Source organism: Nerophis ophidion, linkage group LG17 (genome assembly GCF_033978795.1).
Source record: "Nerophis ophidion isolate RoL-2023_Sa linkage group LG17, RoL_Noph_v1.0, whole genome shotgun sequence".
NCBI classification, from domain to species: domain Eukaryota; kingdom Metazoa; phylum Chordata; class Actinopteri; order Syngnathiformes; family Syngnathidae; genus Nerophis; species Nerophis ophidion.
Window position 1 is genome coordinate 46,348,495 of NC_084627.1, and position 23,158 is coordinate 46,371,652.

At 41.3% G+C, this 23,158-nt stretch overlaps 1 protein-coding gene across 2 annotated transcripts in view; it reads left to right on the top strand.

Annotated features, from left to right (window-relative positions):
- The first annotated feature begins 596 nt into the window (after positions 1 to 596).
- Positions 597 to 23,158, top strand: part of lrrtm4l1 (leucine rich repeat transmembrane neuronal 4 like 1) — a 139,592-nt gene continuing 117,030 nt past the window's right edge. For both annotated transcript variants that reach the window (XR_009802473.1, XM_061877069.1), the window contains exon 1: positions 597 to 943. Coding sequence is in view for 1 of the 2 variants with exons in the window: in XM_061877069.1 (XP_061733053.1) it covers positions 940 to 943 (4 nt within the window). In the remaining variant the exon portion in view is untranslated. The remainder of the gene's footprint in view (positions 944 to 23,158) is intronic.

Here is a 23,158-nt window from a genome sequence, read left to right on the forward strand (position 1 = left end):
AACAATAATAAAAATAAGAATAATCATGATAGTAAAAATAATGATAACAATAATAAAACAGCAATAATAATGACACGATTAATAATAATAATAATAACAATAATTAGAAAACAAAAATAATACACATAATAGTAATAACATGAATAAAAACATCAATAATATTGATAACAATAATAATGACAACAATCACAATAATAATAATATTAATAAAAATTATAACAACAATAATAGGAAGAAAACAATAATAATAATGACAATAGCATTAATAAAAACAACAATTATAATAACAATAATAATTACAATAATCACAATAATAAAAACAACAATAATAATAGTAATAACAATGACAAAAGTTTAACACGACCAGAATAAGATTGTGTAATGTCCAAAGTATGGCGTCGGCGTTGGCAACGTAACCACTTGGTATCGGCTCAATACCAACATGGGCAGTATCGCCCACCCCCTACTCTCTCTTCTCTCACTCGTTCCCGCGTTCCACGCGCGCACACGCGTCCGACTTGGCCCGGTCACGCGCCCCGGACAATTCCCGCGCACTGCTGGCGCGCCTGCAGAGATCATCTTCCCGGGAAGGAGACCGCAGCGCCAAAAACGCTCCTTTTCTCTCTCTCTCTCTCTCCTCCTACTTCGACTTTTTATTTTATTTTATTTCTCTTCCACCATCATGCGTCTCACCCGCCAAGACATTTTCAACTCGGTCCTTGTTGACGATGACACGTTTTCTTCAATTACGCGCGGCGAGTTGCGCAGCGGGAACAAACTTTAAAGGCTTTTATTTATTCTTTTTTTTTTTTTTTTTTTTTTTTTTGCACATATATGAAGGGAGGTGAGTCGCCGCTTGCTTGAGAGCTTCTAACGGTTCTGGATTGGAGACGCGCGCGGTGGGGATTGCAATAAGAGCGTCCGCACCGATGATACAACATGGGTGAGTGATGGACAGAAAGCGCCTCGTCAGCACATTTAAGCATTCCTTTGCAGCGCATAAATAAGTGCACCCGCAAAAAGGACATGCATATGTCATAAAAGCAGCAACAGGGTGCAATAATGATTGCACGAAGTCAAAGGTTTGCAAAAAAAAAAAGAACCCCTCAATGCCTTAATTGTAGACCTTTGACTAAAATCACAGGGGAAAAAAACCCCTCTTTTGTGTAGCATGTGTCAGATTTGAGTCATTCCTCCAACTTCTGCACCCCCCCACTTTCCTGACAGCTCCTCCAATCTTCTCATCCCACACTGCCTCCTCCATTTTAGTGCTCGCAAGGTACACAAACCCACACTTCCTTTGCCTTCTGCAGCTCCAATCCACCAAAGAGTATGCAGGGAATACAGTAGAAGTAGAGGTATGCAGCATAAGGCAGGGGTGTCCAAACTTTTTCCACAGAAACATATAGGCATGTGGGGGCCATTTTGATATTTTTCATTTTCAAATCATAACAAAATATATGTTTTTTTTTTTTAATCCTTAGAGCTCCTGGGGAGCATAGAGTCACTAAAATGTTAAAATAAGTCAAATTATTATATGTTTTTAATTTAATGCTTACAGTAAATCTCTATATCAACTTGAGGTTGACATAAAGTAAAACAAATAAGGTTTTATGCCTTTTCTGTCAAAGACAACTTTGTTTTTTTTTATAGTAAAACTGAAATATGCAGTATTTAGATAGATAGATAGTACTTTATTGATTCCTTCAGGAGAGTTCCTTTATTTAGCAAATTAAAGCCCTCAAAGATCAATAATGAAGGACACCATTGATTTTGATTATTTAATATTTTTGAGTAATCACAGTGAAAAGTTCAATAAAATCCTACTAAATATATTTGAGATCCCAAAGGTTCCCCACTCACAAAGTGATACATTTTTATTAGTTTTTCGGTTGGTAGAGCGGCCGTGCCAGCAACTTGAGGGTTGCAGGTTCGATTCCCGCTTCCGCCACCCTAGTCACTGCCGTTGTGTCCTTGGGCAAGACACTTTTACCCACCTGCTCCCAGTGCCACCCACACTGCTTTAAATGTAACTTAGATATTGGGTTTCACTATGTAAAAGCGCTTTGAGTCACTAGAGAAAAGCGCTATATAAATATAATTCACTTTTTTTTAATACTTTTAACACTTACATTTCAAGATCAACTTCCGATATATCTGTCGATTTTAAGTTTGTTTTATGCTCTTTTGTCAAAACGTTGATGTTTTTATATGGCAACCACACAAAATGCAATATTTTTTCCACATCAAACATTTTAAAGTGATCTTTTTTAAGTAATAATTCATTATAACATTTTTTTTTTGAGCAATGGAAAAAAAAAGAAAATAAAGACAAAGGGGGGAAAAAACTGCCTGACAGGTTTGTGTCAATATTGCCACTTTTTCTAATTAGATTTCACCTCATTCCACTTTTAATAATTTTATTTTTTTTATTTTTGCAATACAATAAATTTTGAAATTTTTGTAAACGATTAGCTACGGTCCACAAGTGGCCCCCGGGTCGCACTTTGATCACCCCTGGCATAAGGGTATTCGGTGCACAAACCAGGCTGATTGACACCAGGTGTGGCCAGGTGCCAATCAGCCAGTGCTGGATTATTGTCGATGTCACTTCCGTATTGTCGCTCCTGTCGTGTCGTTTCGTGTCGTGTCATTGCAGCGTAGCGGTAAGCTATATTTCGGTATCTGTTTGCCCTCAGCTGTGGCTGATTGGCACCTGGCCACACCTGGTGTCAATCAGCCCGATTCCTATTTAGACTTGTCTTCCCATCCAGTCAGTGCTGGATTATTGTCGATGTCACTTCCGTATTGTCGCTCCTGTCGTGTCGTTTCGTGTTGTGTCATTGCAGCGTAGCTGTAAGCTATATTTCGGTATCTGTTTGTAGCTTACTGTCTTTTGTTCCCTTCCTCCGTTTTGTTGACACGACAAGAAACGACACGACAGGAGCGACAATACGGAAGTGACATCGACAATAATCCAGCACTGACTGGATGGGAAGACAGGTCTAAATAGGAACCAGGCTGATTGACAGCAGGTGTGGCCAGGTGCCAATCGGCCAGTGCTGGATTATTGTCAATGTCACTTCCGTATTGTCACTCCTGTCGTGTCGTTTCGTGTCGTGTCATTGCAGCGTAGCGGTAAGATATATTTCGGTATCTGTTTGCCCTCAGCTGTGGCTGATTGGCACCTGGCCACACCTAGTGTCAATCAGCCCGCTTCCTATTTAGACCTGTCTTCCCGTCCAGTCAGTGCTGGATTATTGTCGATGTCACTCCCGTATTGTCGCTCCTGTCGTGTCGTTTCGTGTTGTGTCATTGCAGCGTAGCCGTAAGCTATATTTCGGTATCTGTTTGCCCTCAGCTGTGGCTGATTGGTACCTGGCCACACCTGGTGTCAATCAGCCCGATTCCTATTTAGACCTGTCTTCCCCATCCAGTCAGTGCTGGATTATTGTCAATGTCACTTCCGTATTGTCGCTCCTGTCGTGTCGTTTCTTGTCGTGTCATTGCAGCGTAGAGGTAAGCTATATTTCAGTATCTGTTTGTTGCTTACTGTCTTTTGTTCCCTGCTTCCGTTTTGTTGACACCACAAGAAACGACACGACAGGAGCAACAATACGGAAGTGACATCGACAATAATCCAGCACTGACTGGATGGGAAGACAGGTCTAAATAGGAACCAGGCTGATTGACACCAGGTGTGGCCAGGTGCCAATCAGTCAGTGCTGGATTATTGTCGATGTCACTTCCGTATTGTCACTCCTGTCGTGTCATTTCGTGTCGTGTCATTGCAGCGTAGCGGTAAGCTATATTTCGGTGTCTGTTTGCCCTCAGCTGTGGCTGATTAGCACCTGGCCACACCTGGTGTCAATCAGCCCGATTCCTATTTAGACCTGTCTTCCCATCCAGTCAGTGCTGGATTATTGTCGATGTCATTTCCGTATTGTCGCTCCTGTCGTGTCGTTTCTTTTCGTGTCATTGCAGTGTAGTGGTAAGATATATTTCGGTATCTGTTTGTAGCTTACTGTCTTTTGTTCCCTGCTTCCGTTTTGTTGACACGACAAGAAACGACACGACAGGAGCGACAATACGGAAGTGACATTGACAATAATCCAGCACTGACTGGATGGGAAGACAGGTCTAAATAGGAACCAGGCTGATTGACACCAGGTGTGGCCAGGTGCCAATCAGCCAGTGCTGGATTATTGTCGATGTCACTTCCGTATTGTCGTTCCTGTCGTGTCGTTTCGTGTCGTGTCATTGCAGCGTAGCGGTAAGCTATATTTCGGTATCTGTTTACCCTCAGCTGTGGCTGATTGGCACCTGGCCACACCTGGTGTCAATCAGCCCGATTCCTATTTAGACCTGTCTCCCCATCCATTCAGTGCTGGATTATTGTAGATGTCACTTCCGTATTGTCGTGTCGTTTCTTGTCGTGTCAACAAAAGACAGTAAGCTACAAACAGATGCTGAAATATAGCTTACCGCTACGCTGCAATGACACGACAAGAAACATACTGAAAATCTGCTACCCAAGAATATACAACACATCTTCCCAACAAAAGATGAGACATTATAAAAATGTATTTAAAACATTTGTACGCACGTACAACACTTAAGACCTTCAGTGTATCAGTATGTGGAATTCAATGATGGAATGGACTAAGCAAAGAAATCAAACATATTTTTATTTATTTTTAATGTCACAAAAGTTTTAGCAACTGCTGTGTAAAGGGAAAAAGGGTGGGATTGAATAAATTATGCTTCTTCCAAATCCTTTTCGAACATGAATAGAGAAACTGGACATTGTGATGCATCATGTTGTATGCATGCATGTGTGATGCATCATGTTGTATTCATGCATGTGTGATGCATCATGTTGTACGCATGCATGTGTGATGTATCATGTTGTACGCATGCATTTGTGATGCATCATTTTGTATGCATGCATGTGTGATGCATCATGTTGCATGCATGCATGTGTGATGTATCATGTTGTATGCACGCATGTGTGATGCATCATGTTGTACGCATGCATGTGTGATGCATCATGTTGTATGCATGCATGTGTGATGTATCATGTTGTATGCATGCATGTGTGATGCATCATGTTGTATTCATGCATGTGTGATGCATCATGTTGTACGCATGCATGTGTGATGTATCATGTTGTATGCATGCATTTGTGATGCATCATTTTGTATGCATGCATGTGTGATGCATCATGTTGCATGCATGCATGTGTGATGTATCATGTTGTATGCATGCATGCGTGATGCATCATGTTGTATGCACGCATGTGTGATGCATCATGTTGTACGCATGCATGTGTGATGCATCATGTTGTATGCATGCATGTGTGATGTATCATGTATGCATGCATGCGTGATGCATCATGTATGCATGCATGTGTGATGTGTCATGTTGTATGCATGCATGTGTGATGCATCATGTTGTATGCATGCATGCGTGATTGATCATGTTGTACGCATGCATGTGTGATGTATCATGTTGTATGCATGCATGTGTGATGCATCGTGTTGTACGCATGCATGTGTGATGCATCATGTTGTACGCATGCATGTGTGATGCATTGTGTTGTACGCATGCATGTGTGATGCATCATGTTGTACGCATGCATTTGTGATGCATCATGTTGTATGCATGCATGTGTGATGCATCATGTTGTACGCATGCATGTGTGATGCATCGTGTTGTACGCATGCATGTGTGATGTATCATGTTGTACGCATGCATGTGTGATGCATCGTGTTGTACGCATGCATCTGTGATGCATCATGTTGTACGCATGCATGTTCGGAAGAAACATAAACTCAACTCAACTCAGTTTTCGCCCGTGGATTGAACACGTTTGGCACAAGTCGTACACACAAGCAAAAATGCATCAACCATTTACATTTAGATTGAATCTCTGCCATCAAAACCTAACGATCCCCTGTCAAAATGTCACTGATGACAAAATGATACACAAATGCCTCGGATGAATAACTTTCAAATCAGCGACAAACTAGTCTACTTTACACAAAAACACTCTTTCCGTCTCCATTTTTTTAATTCAGTTCCACAGAGGGCGTGTTTCACGACACCCGAAACAAAGAACATCCTCTTACGGGGGTGTAGGGCATGTGGGTATTTTAGTAATCCATTAATCGAGTGATTGAATAAAAGTAGTGGCCTGGTGGTTAGAGTGTCAGCCCTAAGATGGGTAGGTTGTGAGTTCAAACCCCGGCCGAGTCGGGGTTTTGCGAGGTTGTGAATACAACATGCTTGCCTTAACCCTGATTCAGTGCATTTTGAGGAACTTTGTGTTGTTGTGACGAATGCCGCCCTAGTGGAACTGATGACTATTACGTAGGGGTTTAACGGTTCACAACAATTTCGGTTCGGTACGTACCTCGGTTTAGAGGTCACGGTTCGGTTCATTTTCGGTACAGTAAGAAACAACAAAATAATAATTTTTCAGTTATTTATTTACCAAATTTGTAAAGAATGGCTATATCCTTTTAACATTGGGAACACTATAATAGTTCTGCCCACGTTAATCCACATTAAACTGCCTCAAATTGTTGCTCAGATTAAATAAAATGACAAAAATGTCAACTGACCATGCCTAATTTATCACATTATTTGAGAAGCCTGTAGTTGATTTGAATTATGTAAATGTTATATAGTTTTATCAACATGTGATAGCAGGGACCCCGCCATTCAAAGCTTTTCTGTCCGTAAAACACACACACAAACACACACACACACACACACACACACACTCACACACACACACACACACACACACACACACAGTCGTGGAAATTTCTTAAAGACGATCCTTTAGTGACAAATAGCTTTAAAATGATTTATTAAAGTAACAAACAAATAATAACAAGCTTTGCAAAGCGAGACCAAACCAGGACGACACATCCGTTCGTTCCAGCTTGTTCTAACTCCTTTAGAATTTGACATGACAATTATACATTCTCAGAAGTCCCACCCTCCATGCTCATTTACATACAGTACACCAGTGGAATGAATACCCAAGTCCTGTGAAGAAGGAGAGGGTGTCGTTTGCCCAGAAGGGGGTGGTCACTCAGGAAAGGGGACCAATTTAGCCCAGAGGGGGGTCAAGAACAGATGACACATAAGCTCAGGTCAACTAAAGTCCACATGTTACATGAAAGACACAGGAGACAGAGCTTGATCAGATAATAGATCTCTTGCTAAGTGTCACATTCCTGAGCCCAATAAACAACTTTTGGCGACCCGTTCAAAGGACATCATCAATTAAAACGAGTACAAGTAATTTTGCTGTCACAATACACACACACACACACACGTTACGCTAAAAGCTAATTAGTCTTCACCTCAAGCCAGAACTGCGACCGAGCTGCGCTCCAGTTTAAGTTTCTAGAAGGTCAACGGGCTCATAGTGATGTTAGATGTAGTTGACATGGATGTTGTTTATTATCATTTGGGGAGAGTACGCTGCCTTTTGCTCACCTGCTGAACACCTATCTGCTCGACGCTGAAGCATTTACTGAATGCGCACTTTGATTGGCTGTTACCGCTATATATGTAACCAATTAGTTGGTTGTGTGGGTGAGACAATGCTGGGTGCCGAGACAGAGGCAGAAGAAGCAAGGCAGCTTGTTAAGACTTTAGCTTAGAAACTTGTTCGGTACACCCCCGTACCGAAACAGTCCAATACAAATACATGTACCGTTACACCCCTACTAAAACGTGTTGATATCGTCGGACTCCGCGTCTCAGTCTGGACTGCTGCACTAACAAGTCAAATGCGTTCTTTTACCACTTTATGGTACATCTGAACCCAGTTTGGCCCGCCATTCCTCAACATCTTAGCTCCAGCACATGTGTTTTTTCTTCAACAATAAAATTGCTATCGTGTTTGCACAGCATAATCTAGTTTCTAATATCGGTTAGGCTCTTTGGTCACATGAAAAGAAGCAAAATACAACCACAATAATACACATATTGTTAAATGAATCCCTCTTTGACAATTGTAGCAAAAGCAGCCCATACAAATATGAGTACACATGACAAAGGCAGTGGGGCTTCCATCCTGCCCACACACATATTAATGCAACAAATTACCGCACACCGCTAAGCTTTTTATTATTATTATTTTTTTTTTACAATTAGGAAGCCAACATGTATTCATGCATTTTGGAGATTATTTCCTTTGAGCAAAGCCTTTCCCGTGATTAACTTCAAACCGCATGGCTGTGTGTGACCCCAGGAGGCGACATGCAGGTAGAAATGTGCTTTTAATAAGAAAAAGTACCCAAAAAGGACCCAAAGTGTGCAGATTAATGACATTAATTAACCAGTTATTCTTACAAACTGTAGAATAAATTTAAAGGGAGCAGGGAAGCAAGGAAGCAGCTGCTCACGCGATGATGTAAACATAGGCACACAGGAAGTGATTACTATAATAGTTTGTCTGTGTTAGCACTTATAATAACAATATTACTAATTGATATTCAAGTCACGGAATGTAAATTGAGTATTGTTGGCACTTTTTGAATAATTATTTATTAGATTTTTGGGGCGGAATAGTGGAGCTCCCATTGGCTCCGCTGGAAGTGGACTTTTATTTACGTTTATTTACGTCATCATTATTATTGTGGTACTGTTTAATGTGCTCAAAAATAACTTATACACCCATATTGTGTTAATAACTAAAATAAATAGCCAGGCAATATTCTCATTGTCCCATTGGGTTGAGTTTTTCCTTGCCCTGATGTGGGGATCTGAGCCAAGGATGTCGTTGTGGCTTGTGCAGCCCTTTGAGACACTCGTGAATTAGGGCTATATAAGTAAACATTGATTGATTGATTGAGTGATTGAATATACTGTACCTTCTTAAAAACATAAAATTTTGTTCTGGCTTCACAAGAGCCATATTATTTTTAATTTGTGTGTTTAAATGTTTATTTTCTTCCATTTTAATTTGTAAATGTTTGAGAATGTATTTTTGTAAATGTGAATCACGTTATCAGTGATTTTTAATCTGGTTTTTGTGACGTCACGCAAGTTCACTTCTTCTGTTGAACAGAGTCGGTGTCCGTATGTTGCAACTTGATACTCTCGAGTTTATTTCGATATCTTTGGGCAAAAACAACACAACTTTTCTGCTTAATGTTATTACTAGAAGTGGAGGTGCATCGCAATTTAGACACGGACGACAATTTGTAAATGTCAATAATCGATAATCCCTTTACCGTGTTGTTCGGACTAAAAGGCTCACTTGAAATCCTTTAATTTTCTCAAAATTTGTCAGTGCACCTTATAACCCGGTGCGCCTAATGTACGGAATAATTTTGGTTGTGCTTACCAACCTCAAAGCCATTTTATATGGTACATAGTAAAATGATAAATGTAGCCAGTAGATGGCAGTCGCACATAAGAGATACATGTAGACTGCAAGATGATGGCAGTCACACAGAAGAGATACGTGTAGACTGCAATATGACTCAAGTAAACAACACCAAAATTGTATATTTTCCATTTAAAATATAGAACATTACACAGCCAGTAATAAACTTAAGTGTGTTGGATCAATGTGTGTGTTAGATGTAAATATAAACGGAATACAATGATTTGCAAATCCTTTTCAACCCATATTCAGTTGAATGCACTACAAACACAAGATATTTTATGTTCAAACTCATAAACTTTATCTTAAAAAATATATATATTTAACTTAGAATTTCATGGCTGCAACATGTGCCAAAGTAGTTGGGAAAGGGCATGTTCACCACTGTGTTACATCACCTTTTCTTTTTAACAACACTCAATAAACGTTTGAGAACTGAGGAAACTAATTGTTGAAGCTTTGAATGTGGAATTCTTTCCCATTCTTGTTTTATGTAGAGCTTCAGTCGTTCAACAGTCCGGGGTTTCCGCTGTCGTATTTTATGCTTCATAATGCGCCACACATTTTCCATGGGAGACAGGTGTGGACTAATCTCTTACTACGAAACCACGCTGTTGTAACACGTGGCTTGGCTTTGTCTTGCAGAAATAAGCAGGGGCGTCCATGATAAAGTTGCTTGGATGACAACACATGTTGCTCCAAAACCTGTATGGACCTTTCAGCATTAATGGTGCCTTCACAGATGTGTAAGTTACCCATGCCTTGGGCACTAATGCACCCCCATACCATCACAGATGCTGGCTTTTCAACTTTGCGCCTATAACAATCCGAATGGTTATTTTCCTCTTTGTTCTGGAGGACACCACGTCCTCTGTTTCCAAATATAATTTGAAATGTGGACTCGTCAGACCACAGAACACTTTTCCACTTTGCATCAGTCCATCTTAGGTGGGCTCGGGCCCAGCCAAGCCGGCGACGTTTCAGGAAATTGTTGATAAATGGGTTTGGCTTTGCATAGTAACTCGCACTTTCAGATGTAGCGACCAACTGTAGTTACTGACAGTGGTTTTATGAAGTGTTCCTGAGCCCATGTGGTGATATCCTTTACACACTGATGTCGGTTTTTGATGCAGTACCGCCTGAGGGATCAAACGTCCGTAATATCATCGCTTACGTGCAGTGATTTCTCCAGATTTTCTGAACTTTTTGATGATTTTACGGACCGTAGATGGTAAAATCCCTAAATTCCTTGCAATAGCTCGTTGAGAAATGTTGTTCTAAAACTGTTCGACAATTTGCTTACAAATTGGTGACCCTCGCCCCATTCTTGATTGTGAATTACTTAGCATTTCATGGAAGCTGCTTTTATACCCAATCATGGCACCCACCTGTTCCCAAATAGCCTGCACACCTGTGGGATGTTCCATATAAGTGATTGATGAGCATTCCTCAACTTTATCAGTGTTTATTGCCACCTTTCCCAACTTCTTTGTCACGTGTTGCTGGCATCAAATTCTAAAGTTAATGATTATTTGCAACAAAAACAATATTTATTAGTTTGAACATCAAATATCTTGTCTTTGTAGCATATTCAACTGAATATGGGTTGAAAATGATTTGCAAATCATTGTATTCCATTTATATTTACATCTAACACAATTTCCCAACTCATATGGAAACGGGGTTTGTAATAATAATGATGATCAAATAAACCAAACAATTCACAACCCCCTTATAGTACCTCTACAGACTCCTTAGGGCAGTGGTTCTCAACCTTTTTTCAGTCATGTACCCCCCGTGAACATTTTTTTAATTCAAGTACCCCCTAATCAGAGCAAAGCATTTTTGGTTGAAAAAAAGAGATAAAGAAGTAAAATACAGGACTATGTCATCAGTTTCTGATTTATTAAATTGTATAACAGTGCAAAATATTGCTCATTTGGAGTGGTCTTTCTTGAACTATTTGGAAAAAAAGATATACAAATAACTAAAAACGGTTTGAAAATAAACAAGTGATTCAATTATAAATAAAGATTTCTACACATAGAAGTAATCATCAACTTAAAGTGACCTCTTTGTGGATTGCTTCCTGCACTGGCTTCCTGTGCACTTAAGATGTGACTTTAAGGTTTTACTACTTACGTATAAAATACTACACGGTCTAGCTCCATCCTATCTTGCCGATTGTATTGTACCATATGTCCCGGCAAGAAATCTGCCTTCAAAAGACTCCGGCCTATTAGTGATTCTTAGAGCCCAAAAAAAGTCTGCGGGCTATAGAGCGTTTTCCGTTCGGGCTCCAGTACTCTGGAATGCCCTCCCGGTAACAGTTCGAGATGCTACCTCAGTAGAAGCATTTAAGTCTCACCTTAAAACTCATCTTTATACTCTAGCCTTTAAATAGACCTCCTTTTTAGACCAGTTGATCTGCCGCTTCTTTTCTTTCTCCTATGTCCCCCCCTCCCTTGTGGAGGGGGTCCGGTCCGATGACCATGGATGAAGTACTGGCTGTCCAGAGTCGAGACCCAGGATGGACCGCTCGTCGGGACCCAGGATGGACCGCTCGCCTGTATCGGTTGGGGACATCTCTACGCTGCTGATCCGCCTCCGCTTGAAATGGTTTCCTGTGGACGGGACTCTCGCTGTTGTCTTGGATCCGCTTTGAACTGAACTCTCGCGGCTGTGTTGGAGCCACTATGGATTGAACTTTCACAGTATCATGTTAGACCCGCTCGACATCCATTGCTTTCGGTCCCCTAGAGGGGGGGGGGGGGGGGGGGTGGGGGGGGGGGGGGGGTTGCCCACATCTGACGTCCTCTCCAAGGTTTCTCATAGTCAGCATTGTCACTGGCGTCCCACTGGATGTGAATTCTCCCTGCCCACTGGGTGTGAGTTTTCCTTGCCCTTTTGTGGGTTCTTCCGAGGATGTTGTAGTCGTAATGATTTGTGCAGTCCTTTGAGACATTTGTGATTTGGGGCTATATAAATAAACATTGATTGATTGATAATAGAGATCCATCTGGATTCATGAACTTAATTCTAAAAATTTCTTCACAAAAAATATATAAATTTCCTCAATATTTATGGAACATGTCCACAAAAAATCGAGCTGTCAACACTGAATATTGCATTGTTGCATTTCTTTTCACAGTTTATGGACTTACATTCATATTTTATTGAAGTATTATTCAATAAATATATTTATAAAGGATTTTTGAACTGTTGCTATTTTTAGAATATTTTCAAAAAATACCTTCAAGTACCCCTATTTGAGAACCACTGCCTTAGGGCTTGCGGACCTTGGTAAAAGACCTTTTGTTGCAAATAAACAAATAGATGCACAGACCCACACAAATGAAGCCATAAGCTCCTTGCTGAAAGGTAATTAAAGCAGTCGGGGGAGAGACAAACACATCGACCATACACGGGAGGGGAAAAAGGTCAATCAACATCTCTCAGAGGGGCAAAATTCAGATCCATGAACTTTTCAAATGGTTTTGGCAGCCAGGAGAAGACCAAGTTGGACTGAAATGATTCACACGTGGGAGGGAATGAGTTCATTTCCACACCACTGTACAAATTGGTCATTAAAAAATTAATTGTGATCCAATAATGTTAAGGTGTTATTTTATCTTGAACATGCAAGTGTCAAGCATGGACTTGGACTTGGATTGTTTCTTCGATGCAAAGGATAGTTGGCACAAGCGAGACGTGAATGTGAGTACATTCTTTTATTTGTGCACTAATAAACTAAAAAAAGGCAAACAAAGGCTACAAACTACAAACATGAAACAAAAACACTTGCACGGTGGCATGAATAACAAAACTTGCACTGTGGCATGAATAACAAAACTTACGTGGCGTGGACAAAACGAACAGCATAGCAAGGCATGAAGCAGATGAGGAATATGGGTAAAGTTGCTAGGCTGAATACTTGGCAACTACAGGTTTAAATATTACCAGTGATCATTACAAATAGGTGTGAGGGCTGAGGACAAGGGCGTGACTTGAGGGCAAGGTGAAAACAAGGTTTCGTTGTAATTGTGCAATGACAATAAAGACCTATCCTATCCTATACTAAATCAAGGAGTTGGCATGGAGATAAAGAAAACAAGGAAGTGCCAAAGCAGGAAACAAGTGTCCAAAAAATAACCAAACATGACAAAAACAAAACATGATCTTACGAGCGTGACAGCAAGCAGTTTAAAGCTGAATTGAAAAATCGATTGATTCCATGAGAAGAAAAAACTTTGAATTATTTTCTGTTGCATTCATTAGAAAAAAAAGAATGAAAGTTATGTCGAGCAGAAAAAAACTGTTTATTTAAACGATTTGATCTAAATACGCATTCGGTTCTTAAATGTGTTTTGTCCAAGTACTCTATTAACTATTAAATTACTCGATTCCAAATAAATGGATGGCTTCAGCCGTTCTACAGTTTCCGTTGTGGTATTTTAGGCTTCATAAGGCACCGCACCTTTGTTGGCCCTGCGAGGAGGTAGCGGCTTGTCCAGGGTGTACACCGCCTTCCGCCCCATTGTAGCTGAGATAGCCACCCCCCCGCGACCCCCAAAGGGGAATAAGTGGTAGAAAATGGATGGATGGATGCATGTGAGCGTGCCGACCACTAACCAGAGGCAGGGTGAACCAAATTAGAAACCAAAACAAACCTAAAGGTGCACAAAACAGGAACTAAAAATAATCCAAAGTATTGAATTATATTTATATAGCGCTTTTCTCTAGTGACTCAACGCGCTTTACATAGTGAAACCCAATATCTAAGTTACATTTAAAGCAGTGTGGGTGGCACTGGGAGCAGGTGGGTAAAGTGGTCTTGCCCAAGGACACAACGGCAGTGACTAGGATGGCGGAAGCGGGGATTGAACCTGGAACCTCCAAGTTGCTGGCTCGACCACTCTACCATCCGAGATGTACCGCCCCAATAACAACGTTATTAAAAAGAATGAGAGACTTATTATTCTCTAAAAATGTTGGTCTTGCTTAAAAATGCACACATTTAATTGTATTCAGCGTTAAAAAAATATTATATGGCTCTCACTGAAATACGTTTTAAAATATCTGGCTTTCATGGCTCTCTTGGCCAAAAATGTTCCCGACCACTGTAACTCTTAGTCCAAGTACCGACAAAAGCGCTATGTAAATCTAATTCAATTAAATAAAAGTTGATTGAAGTGCGGTCGTCAATCACGGTTTTTATGAGAGTTGAAATTTTCAATGTGAATAATAACCGTCAGGATTTTTTATTTTATTGTATTTGCTGATGACACCCAACTCTACATGCCCCTAAAGCTGACCAACACGCCGGATTGTAGTCAGCTGGTGGCGTGTCTTAATGAAATCAAACAATGGATGTCCGCTAACTTTTTGCAACTCAACGCCAAAAAAACGGAAATGCTGATTATCGGTCCTGCTAGACACCGACCTCTATTTAATAATACAACTCTAACATTTGACAACCAAACAATTAAACAAGGCGACACGGTAAAAAATCTGGGTATTATCTTCGACCCAACTCTCTCCTTTGAGGCACACATTAAAAGCGTTACTAAAACGGCCTACTTTCATCTCCGTAATATCGCTAAAATTCGCTCCATTTTGTCCACTAAAGACGCTGAGATCATTATCCATGCGTTTGTTACGTCTCGCCGTGATTACTGTAACGTATTATTTTCGGGTCTCCCCATGTCTAGCATTAAAAGATTACAGTTGGTACAAAATGCGGCTGCTAGACTTTTGACAAGAACAAGAAAGTTTGATCACATTGCGCCTGTACTGTATATACCTTTATATACATATATACATACATATATACCTATACTGTATATACCTTTATATACATATATACATACATATATACCTATACTGTATATACCTTTATATACATATATACATACATATATACCTATACTGTATATACCTTTATATACATATATACATACATATATACCTGTACTGGCTCACCTGCACTGGCTTCCTGTGCACTTAAGATGTGACTTTAAGGTTTTACTACTTACGTATAAAATACTACACGGTCTAGCTCCATCCTATCTTGCCGATTGTATTGTACCATATGTCCCAGCAAGAAATCTGCCTTCAAAGGACTCCGGCTTTTTAGTGATTCCCAAAGCCCAAAAAAAGTCTGCGGGCTATAGAGCGTTTTCATTTCGGGCTCCAGTACTCTGGAATGCCCTCCCGGTAACAGTTCGAGATGCTACCTCAGTAGAAGCATTTAAGTCTCACCTTAAAACTCATTTGTATACTCTAGCCTTTAAATAGACTCCCTTTTTAGACCAGTTGATCTGTCGTTTCTTTTCTTTTTCTCCTATGTCCCACTCTCCCTTGTGGAGGGGGTCCGGTCCGATCCATGTACTGCTCGCCTGTGTATCGGCTGGGGACATCTCTGCGCAGCTGATCCGCCTCCGCTTGGGATGGTTTCCTGCTGGCTCCGCTGTGAACGGGACTCTCGCTGCTTTGTTGGATCCGCTTTGAACTGGACTCTCGCGACTGTGTTGGATCCATTGTGGATTGAACTTTCACAGTATCATGTTAGACCCGCTCAACATCCATTGCTTTCCTCCTCTCCAAGGTTCTCATAGTCATCATTGTCACCGACGTCCCACTGGGTGTGAGTTTTTCCTTGCCCTTATGTGGGCCTGCCGAGGATGTCGTAGTGGTTTGTGTTGTGGTTTGTGCAGCCCTTTGAGACACTAGTGATTTAGGGCTATATAAGTAAACATTGATCGATTGATTGATATTTTATTTTTTAAGTTTCGCTGTCATCTGGTGAAGAAATGTAAGCAGAAACCAGAGAAACAATCACACGGCACTAATGAGCCGGCGTGCGTGACGAGAGACAGGCTGTGTGTGCCGCAGAGATACGCCGTTGTCTCCGCTCGCTCTAAACTAGATTTGCATGATCTTGCGGGCAGGACTCCTTCCCCTCCGCATTTTCTTATTTATTTTCCATCGCCTTCATTTGAATGCATGCTGTCTCCAAAAAAAAGTAGGATGTTTCAAACAGGAATGACTTGTGTTGAGTCGTGTAGAAAGAAGTAGATTTTTTGTCAAGGGGAGTAAAACAAGCAATTATTTTTTTTGGGTCGGAAAAGAAGTGTTGGCATTGTAAAAGGTTGGATATAAATTACAGTGAGAAACTGCACTTTTTACTGTCCAACATAAATAAAGTGCTATATTACAAACCCCAAAACCGGTGAAGTTGGCTCGTTGTGCAAATCGTAAATAAAAACCGAATACTGTAATGATCCGGGGCCCGGATCATGTTTTTGTTATGTTCAATCAATCAATCAATGTTCATTTATATAGCCCTAAATCACAAGTGTCTCAAAGGGCTGCACAAACCACAACGACATCCTCGGTAAAACCCACATAAAGACAAGGAAAAACTCACCCCAGTGGGACGTCGGTGACGGTGACAATAATGACTATGAGAAACCTTGGAGAGGACCTCATATGTGGGCAACCCCCCCCCCCCCCCCCCCTCTTTTCCCTCTTACTGTATACATTGTATATGCATCTTTTAAAAAGGTTGACTTTTCCTTTTTCAATATTTAACATTACTTTGTTCTTTAATATTACATATTTACCTTTTTCTTAATATTAAATCTTTACTTCAGCAAAATTATGACTGGGGAAAGTATTGTAATTTTATTCCTGGAAAATTAGATAGGAGAGTTCCTTCAGGAAAATGAACATTCCAGCAGCAGTGTACAGAGTTGAGATAAATTTAAAAAGTAAATAATGCGGGTTTAAATGGAAACAAATAGAAAAATATTACAATAAGAATAAAGATAAATTATGAATATATCCTTGAAATATTAGTGTGACAGTACCGCACTGCCGTGCGGGTTCCATGGACAACCAAGGAAGGACATGCTTGTTCACGTTTGACTCTTGTTTATTTTTTCAAATTGTCTTTTGCGCCATCGTCGTTCCCATTGCTCGCTCCTCCCTGTCGCTCTTCAGTCGGCCGCGTCTTTGTCGTCGTCTGCTCTCTGTCGCTCTTGCTCTTCAGGCACTACTGCGGGCTCTCTGCCTCGTTCTCTCGTCATTCTCCCCTTTTATACATTGTTAGGGGATACATTAATTGTGTCCCGGTGTGCGATCCACCCCCCGCCCCTCTATGGGACCAAAAGCAATGGATGTCGAGCGGGTCTAACATGATACCGTGAAAGTTCAATCCATAGTGGCTCCAACACAGCCGCGAGAGTTCAGTTCAAAGCGGATCCAAGACAGCAGCGAGAGTCCCCTCCACAGGAAACCATCCCAAGCGGAGTCGGATCAGCATCGTAGAGATGTCCCCAACCGATACACAAGCGAGCGGTCCATCCTGGGTCCCGACTCTGGACAGCCAGTACTTCATCCATGGTCCTCGGACTGGACCCACTCCACAAGGGAGGGGGGGGACAGAGGAGAAAAAGAAAAGAAGCGGCAGATCAACTGGGACTGAAAGCAATGGATGTCGAGCGGGTCTAGCATAATATTGTGAAAGTCCATTCCATAGTTGATCTAACATAACGGTGAGAGTCCAGTCCCATGTTCTGGGGCGGTATAGCTCGGTTGGTAGAGCGGCCGTGCCAGCAACTTGAGGGTTCCCGGTTCGATCCCCGCTCAAGCCATCCTAGTCACTGCCGTTGTGCCCTTGGGCAAGACACTTTACCCACCTGCTCCCAGTGCCACCAACACTGGTTTAAATGTAACTTAGATATTGGGTTTCACTCTGTAAAGTGCGTTGAGTCACTAGAGAAAAGTGCTATATAAATATAATTCAATACTTTGGATTATTTTTAGTTCCTGTTTTGTGCACCTCGAGGTTTGTTTTGGTTTCTAATTTGGCCTCTGGTTAGTGGTCGGCACGCTCACATGCATCCATCCATCCATTTTCTACCACTTATTCCCCTTTGGTGGTCGCGGGGGGGTGCCTATCTCAGCTACAATCGGGCGGAAGGCGGGGTACACCCTGGACAAGTCGCCATCTCATCGCAGGGCCAACACAGATAGACAGACAACATTCACACTCCCATTCACACACTAGGGACTATTTAGTGTTGCCAATCAACTTATCCCCAGGTGCATGTCTTTGGAAGTGGGAGTCGACCACTAATCAGAGAGCTAAATATTCGCCTCTCTCGCCACACCCGTCCTGGCTTCTTTGTTTGCTTCATGCAACAGTTACGCTTGTAGTTCTTGTCTCCCAGTTTTTGCTTCCTGTGCTAAGAAGTAACCTTGGCTTTCCACATTTTCCTTCTGCTTGTTTTGTGTTTTTGGTATGTGGTTAATTTTGAAGATTTAAATCATGTTCCTACCTGCAAGTCCTGTCCGGAGTCGTCCGTTTGCATCCCGGGGGGACACACCTCACAGTAAGCTGCAACCCTGCCGTAACAAATACAATGATTTGCAAATCCTTTTTTTACTTCTATTCAATTAAATAGACTGCAAAGAAACGATATTTAACATTCAAACTGGAAAACCTTGTTATTTTTTGCAAATATTAGCTCATTTGGAGATTGATGCCTGCAACATGTTTCAAAAACATGTTTAAAAAAAATGTGTAAATAAAATCAGAATACTATAATAATCCATGGCCCGGATCATGTTTTTGTTATGTTCTGCTGCGACATAGCTTGGTTGGTAGAGTGGCCGTGCCAGCAACTTGAGGGTTCCAGGTTCGATCCCCGCTTAAGCCATCCTAGTCACCGCCGTTGTGCCCTTGGGCAAGACGCTTTACCCACCTGCTCCCAGTGACACCCACACTGGTTTAAATGTAACTTAAATATTGGGTTTCACTATGTAAAGCGCGTTGAGTCACTAGAGAAAAGCGCTATATAAATATAATTCAATACTTTGGATTATTTTTAGTTCCTGTTTTGTGCACCTCGAGGTTTGTTTTGGTTTCTAATTTGGTCCACCTTCCTCTGGTTAGTGGTCGGCACGCTCACATCCATCCATTTCCCACCGCATATTCCCCTTCGGGGGTCGCGGGGGGCGCTGGTGCCTATCTCAGCTACAATCTGGCGGAGGGCGGTGTACACCCTGGACAAGTCGCCACCTCATCGCAGGGCCAACACAGATAGACAGACAACATTCACACTCACATTCACACACTAGGGCCAATTTAGTGTTGCCAATCAACCTATCCCCAGGTGCATGTCTTTGGAAGTGGGAGTTGACCACTAATCAGAGAGCTTTAATTTTGAAGATTAAATCATGTTCCTACCTGCATGTCCTGTCCGGAGTCGTCCGTTTGCATCCCGGGGGAACAAACCTCGCAGTAAGCTGCAACCCTGCCGTAACAAATACAATGATTTGCAAATTCTTTTCAACTTATATTCAATCGAATAGACTGCAAAGACAGTCCTAGTTTTAAGCATGTTTTACTCAATATAGGTCATAACATCTCAGCAACAAGCTGAGATCATTTAGGACCAAAAGCCTTAAAACGGGAAAACATTCTAACATAAAATCTGCTTAGTGAGAAGAATTATCTTATCAGACAGAAAATAAGCAAATATCACCCTTATTTGAGATATTTCATCTTACTTAGATTTCAGTTTTTGCAGTGTAGCATGTTGTCAGAACGTGGACTTTCGGGGTTGGTTTTTCCGGAGTGCAAAGGAAAGTTGGAGCGGGCAAGGCGTGAAGGTAATGACATCTTTATTTTAACACTAATAAAAGGAATAAACAAAAAGGCACGCACAAGGGCGGAAGTACAAAACTTGGCTATAAAAACAAAAACTAGCACAAAGGCAGAACTATGGACAAAAAAAAAGACATTAATAAACAAAACTTACCTGCGATGACGTGAACAGGGCAGCATGGACTATGACATAAGCAGCGTGAACTAAGCATGAAACCGTAAACATGACATGAAGCAGAGTGCAGGTAAAGTCGCCAGGCTGACTTCCTGGCAGCTTTCGGTTTAAATAATAGACATGATTAGTGAAAACAGGTGCGGCCTCCAAATGTGACACAGGTGAACCTAATGGTTGCTATGGTGACAAAACAAGAGTGAAAAAGCAGGAACTGAGTGTCCATAAAACAAACAAACAAAAACATGATCAACAGACACGACACGTGTTGCATTCAATGTTTATTCCCATTAATTCCTCTTAATTCCTGTTAAAGGCCTACTGAAATTAGATTTTCTTATTTAAACGGGGATAGCAGGTCCATTCTGACTATTTCGCGATATTGCCATATTTTTGCTGAAAGGATTTAGTAGAGAACATCGACGATAATGTTCGCAACTTTTGGTCGCTGATAAAAAAGCCTTGCCTGTACTGGAAGTAGCAGACGATGTGCGCGTGACGTCACGGGTTGTGGAGCTCCTCACATCTGAACATTGTTTACAATCATGGCCACCAGCAGCGAGAGCGATTCGGACCAAGAAAGCGACGATTTCCCCATTAATTTGAGCGAGGATGAACGATTCGTGGATGAGGAAAGTGAGAGTGAAGGACTAGAAAAAAAATAAAATAATAGATGGCATATCTGAACATTGTTTACAATCATGGCCACCAGCAGCGAGAGCGATTCGGACCGATAAAGCGCCGATTTCCCCATTAATTTGATCGAGGATGAAAGATTCGTGGATGAGGAAAGTGAGAGTGAAGGACTAGAAAAAAATAAAATAATAGACAGCAGAGCGATTCAAATGTTATTAGAACAATTTACTAGGATAATTCCGGAAAATCCCTTATCTGCTTATTGTGTTACTAGTGTTTTAGTGAGATTATGTGGTCATACCTGTACAACCTGAAGGTCGGTTGTTTATAATGTGAGCCACCAGCAGTAAGAGCAATTCGGACTGAGAAAGCGACAATTTCCCCATTAAGTTGGGCGAGGATGAAAGATTCGTGATTGAGGATATTGATAGTGAAGGACTAGAAAAAAAAAAAAAAAAAAAAAGCGACTGCTCAGTGTGAGCGTTTCAGATGTAATTAGACACATTTACTAGGATAATTCTGGAAGATCCCTTATCGGCTTATTGTTTTAATAGTGTTTTAGTGAGATTGTAAAGACATACCTCGAGGTCGGATGGCTGCGGTGAACACGCAGTGTCTCAGAGAGAAGCCGAGGAGCCAAGCTCACAGCTGCCTTTTTTTACAGGTACTGCAGGAGGACGAATAATCCACTGTTGTCTCCGGTAAGATATATATATCACAAATTTCCCATCCAAAAACATGCTGGTTGACGTAGAGAAACATGTTCGCTCGACCGCTCTGTTAAAGCTTCACAACAAACAAAGAAACACCGGCTGTGTCTCGGTGCTAAACAACATTGTTCTTTATAGTCTCCATTATTAATTGAACAAATTGCAAAAGATTCAGCAACACAGATGTCCAAATTACTGTGTAATTATGCGATGAAAAGAGACGACTTTTAGCCGTGAGTGGTGCTGAGCTGGTATGTCCACTCCAACTAATAAGGTCACAAACACACGTCATCATTCCGCGACATTTTCAACAGAATACTTTGCGGGAATTTTTAAAATTGCAATATAGTAACTTAAAAAGGCCGTATTGGCATGTGTTGCAATGTTAATATTTCATCATTATGTCTAGCATTAAAATATTACAGTTGGTACAAAATGCGGCTGCTAGACTTTTGACAAGAACAAGAAAGTTTGATCACATTACGCCTGTACTGTATATACCTTTATATACATATATACATACATATATACCTATACTGTATATACCTTTATATACATATATACATACATATATACCTATACTGTATATACCTTTATATACATATATACATACATATATACCTATACTGTATATACCTTTATATACATATATACATACATATATACCTATACTGTATATACCTTTATATACATATATACATACATATATACCTGTACTGGCTCACCTGCACTGGCTTCCTGTGCACTTAAGATGTGACTTTAAGGTTTTACTACTTACGTATAAAATACTACACGGTCTAGCTCCAGCCTATCTTGCCGATTGTATTGTACCATATGTCCCGGCAAGAAATCTGCCTTCAAAGGACTCCGGCTTATTAGTGATCCCCAAAGCCCAAAAAAAGTCTGCGGGCTGTAGAGCTTTTTCATTTCGGGCTCCAGTACTCTGGAATGCCCTCCCGGTAACAGTTCGAGATGCCACCTCAGTAGAAGCATTTAAGTCTCAGCTTAAAACTTATTTGTATACTCTAGCCTTTAAATAGACCTCCTTTTTAGACCAGTTGATCTGCCGATTCTTTTCTTTCTCCTATGTCCCCCCCTCCCTTGTGGAGGTGGTCCGGTCCGATGACCATGGATGAAGTACTGGCTGTCCAGAGTCGAGACCCAGGATGGACCGTTTGTCGGGACCCAGGATGGACCGCTCGCCTGTATCGATTGGGGACATCTCTACACTGCTGATCCGCCTCCGCTTGAGATGGTCTCCTGTGGACGGGACTCTCGCCGCTGTCTTGGATCCGCTTTGAACTGAACTCTCGCGGCTGTGTTGGAGCCACTATGGATTGAACTTTCACAGTATCATATCAGACCCGCTCGACATCCATTGCTTTCGGTCCCCTAGAGGGGGGGGGGGGTTGCCCACATCTGAGGTCCTCTCCAAGGTTTCTCATAGTCAGCATTGTCACTGGCGTCCCACTGGATGTGAATTCTCCCTGCCCACTGGGTGTGAGTTTTCCTTGCCCTTTTGTGGGTTCTTCCGAGGATGTTGTAGTCGT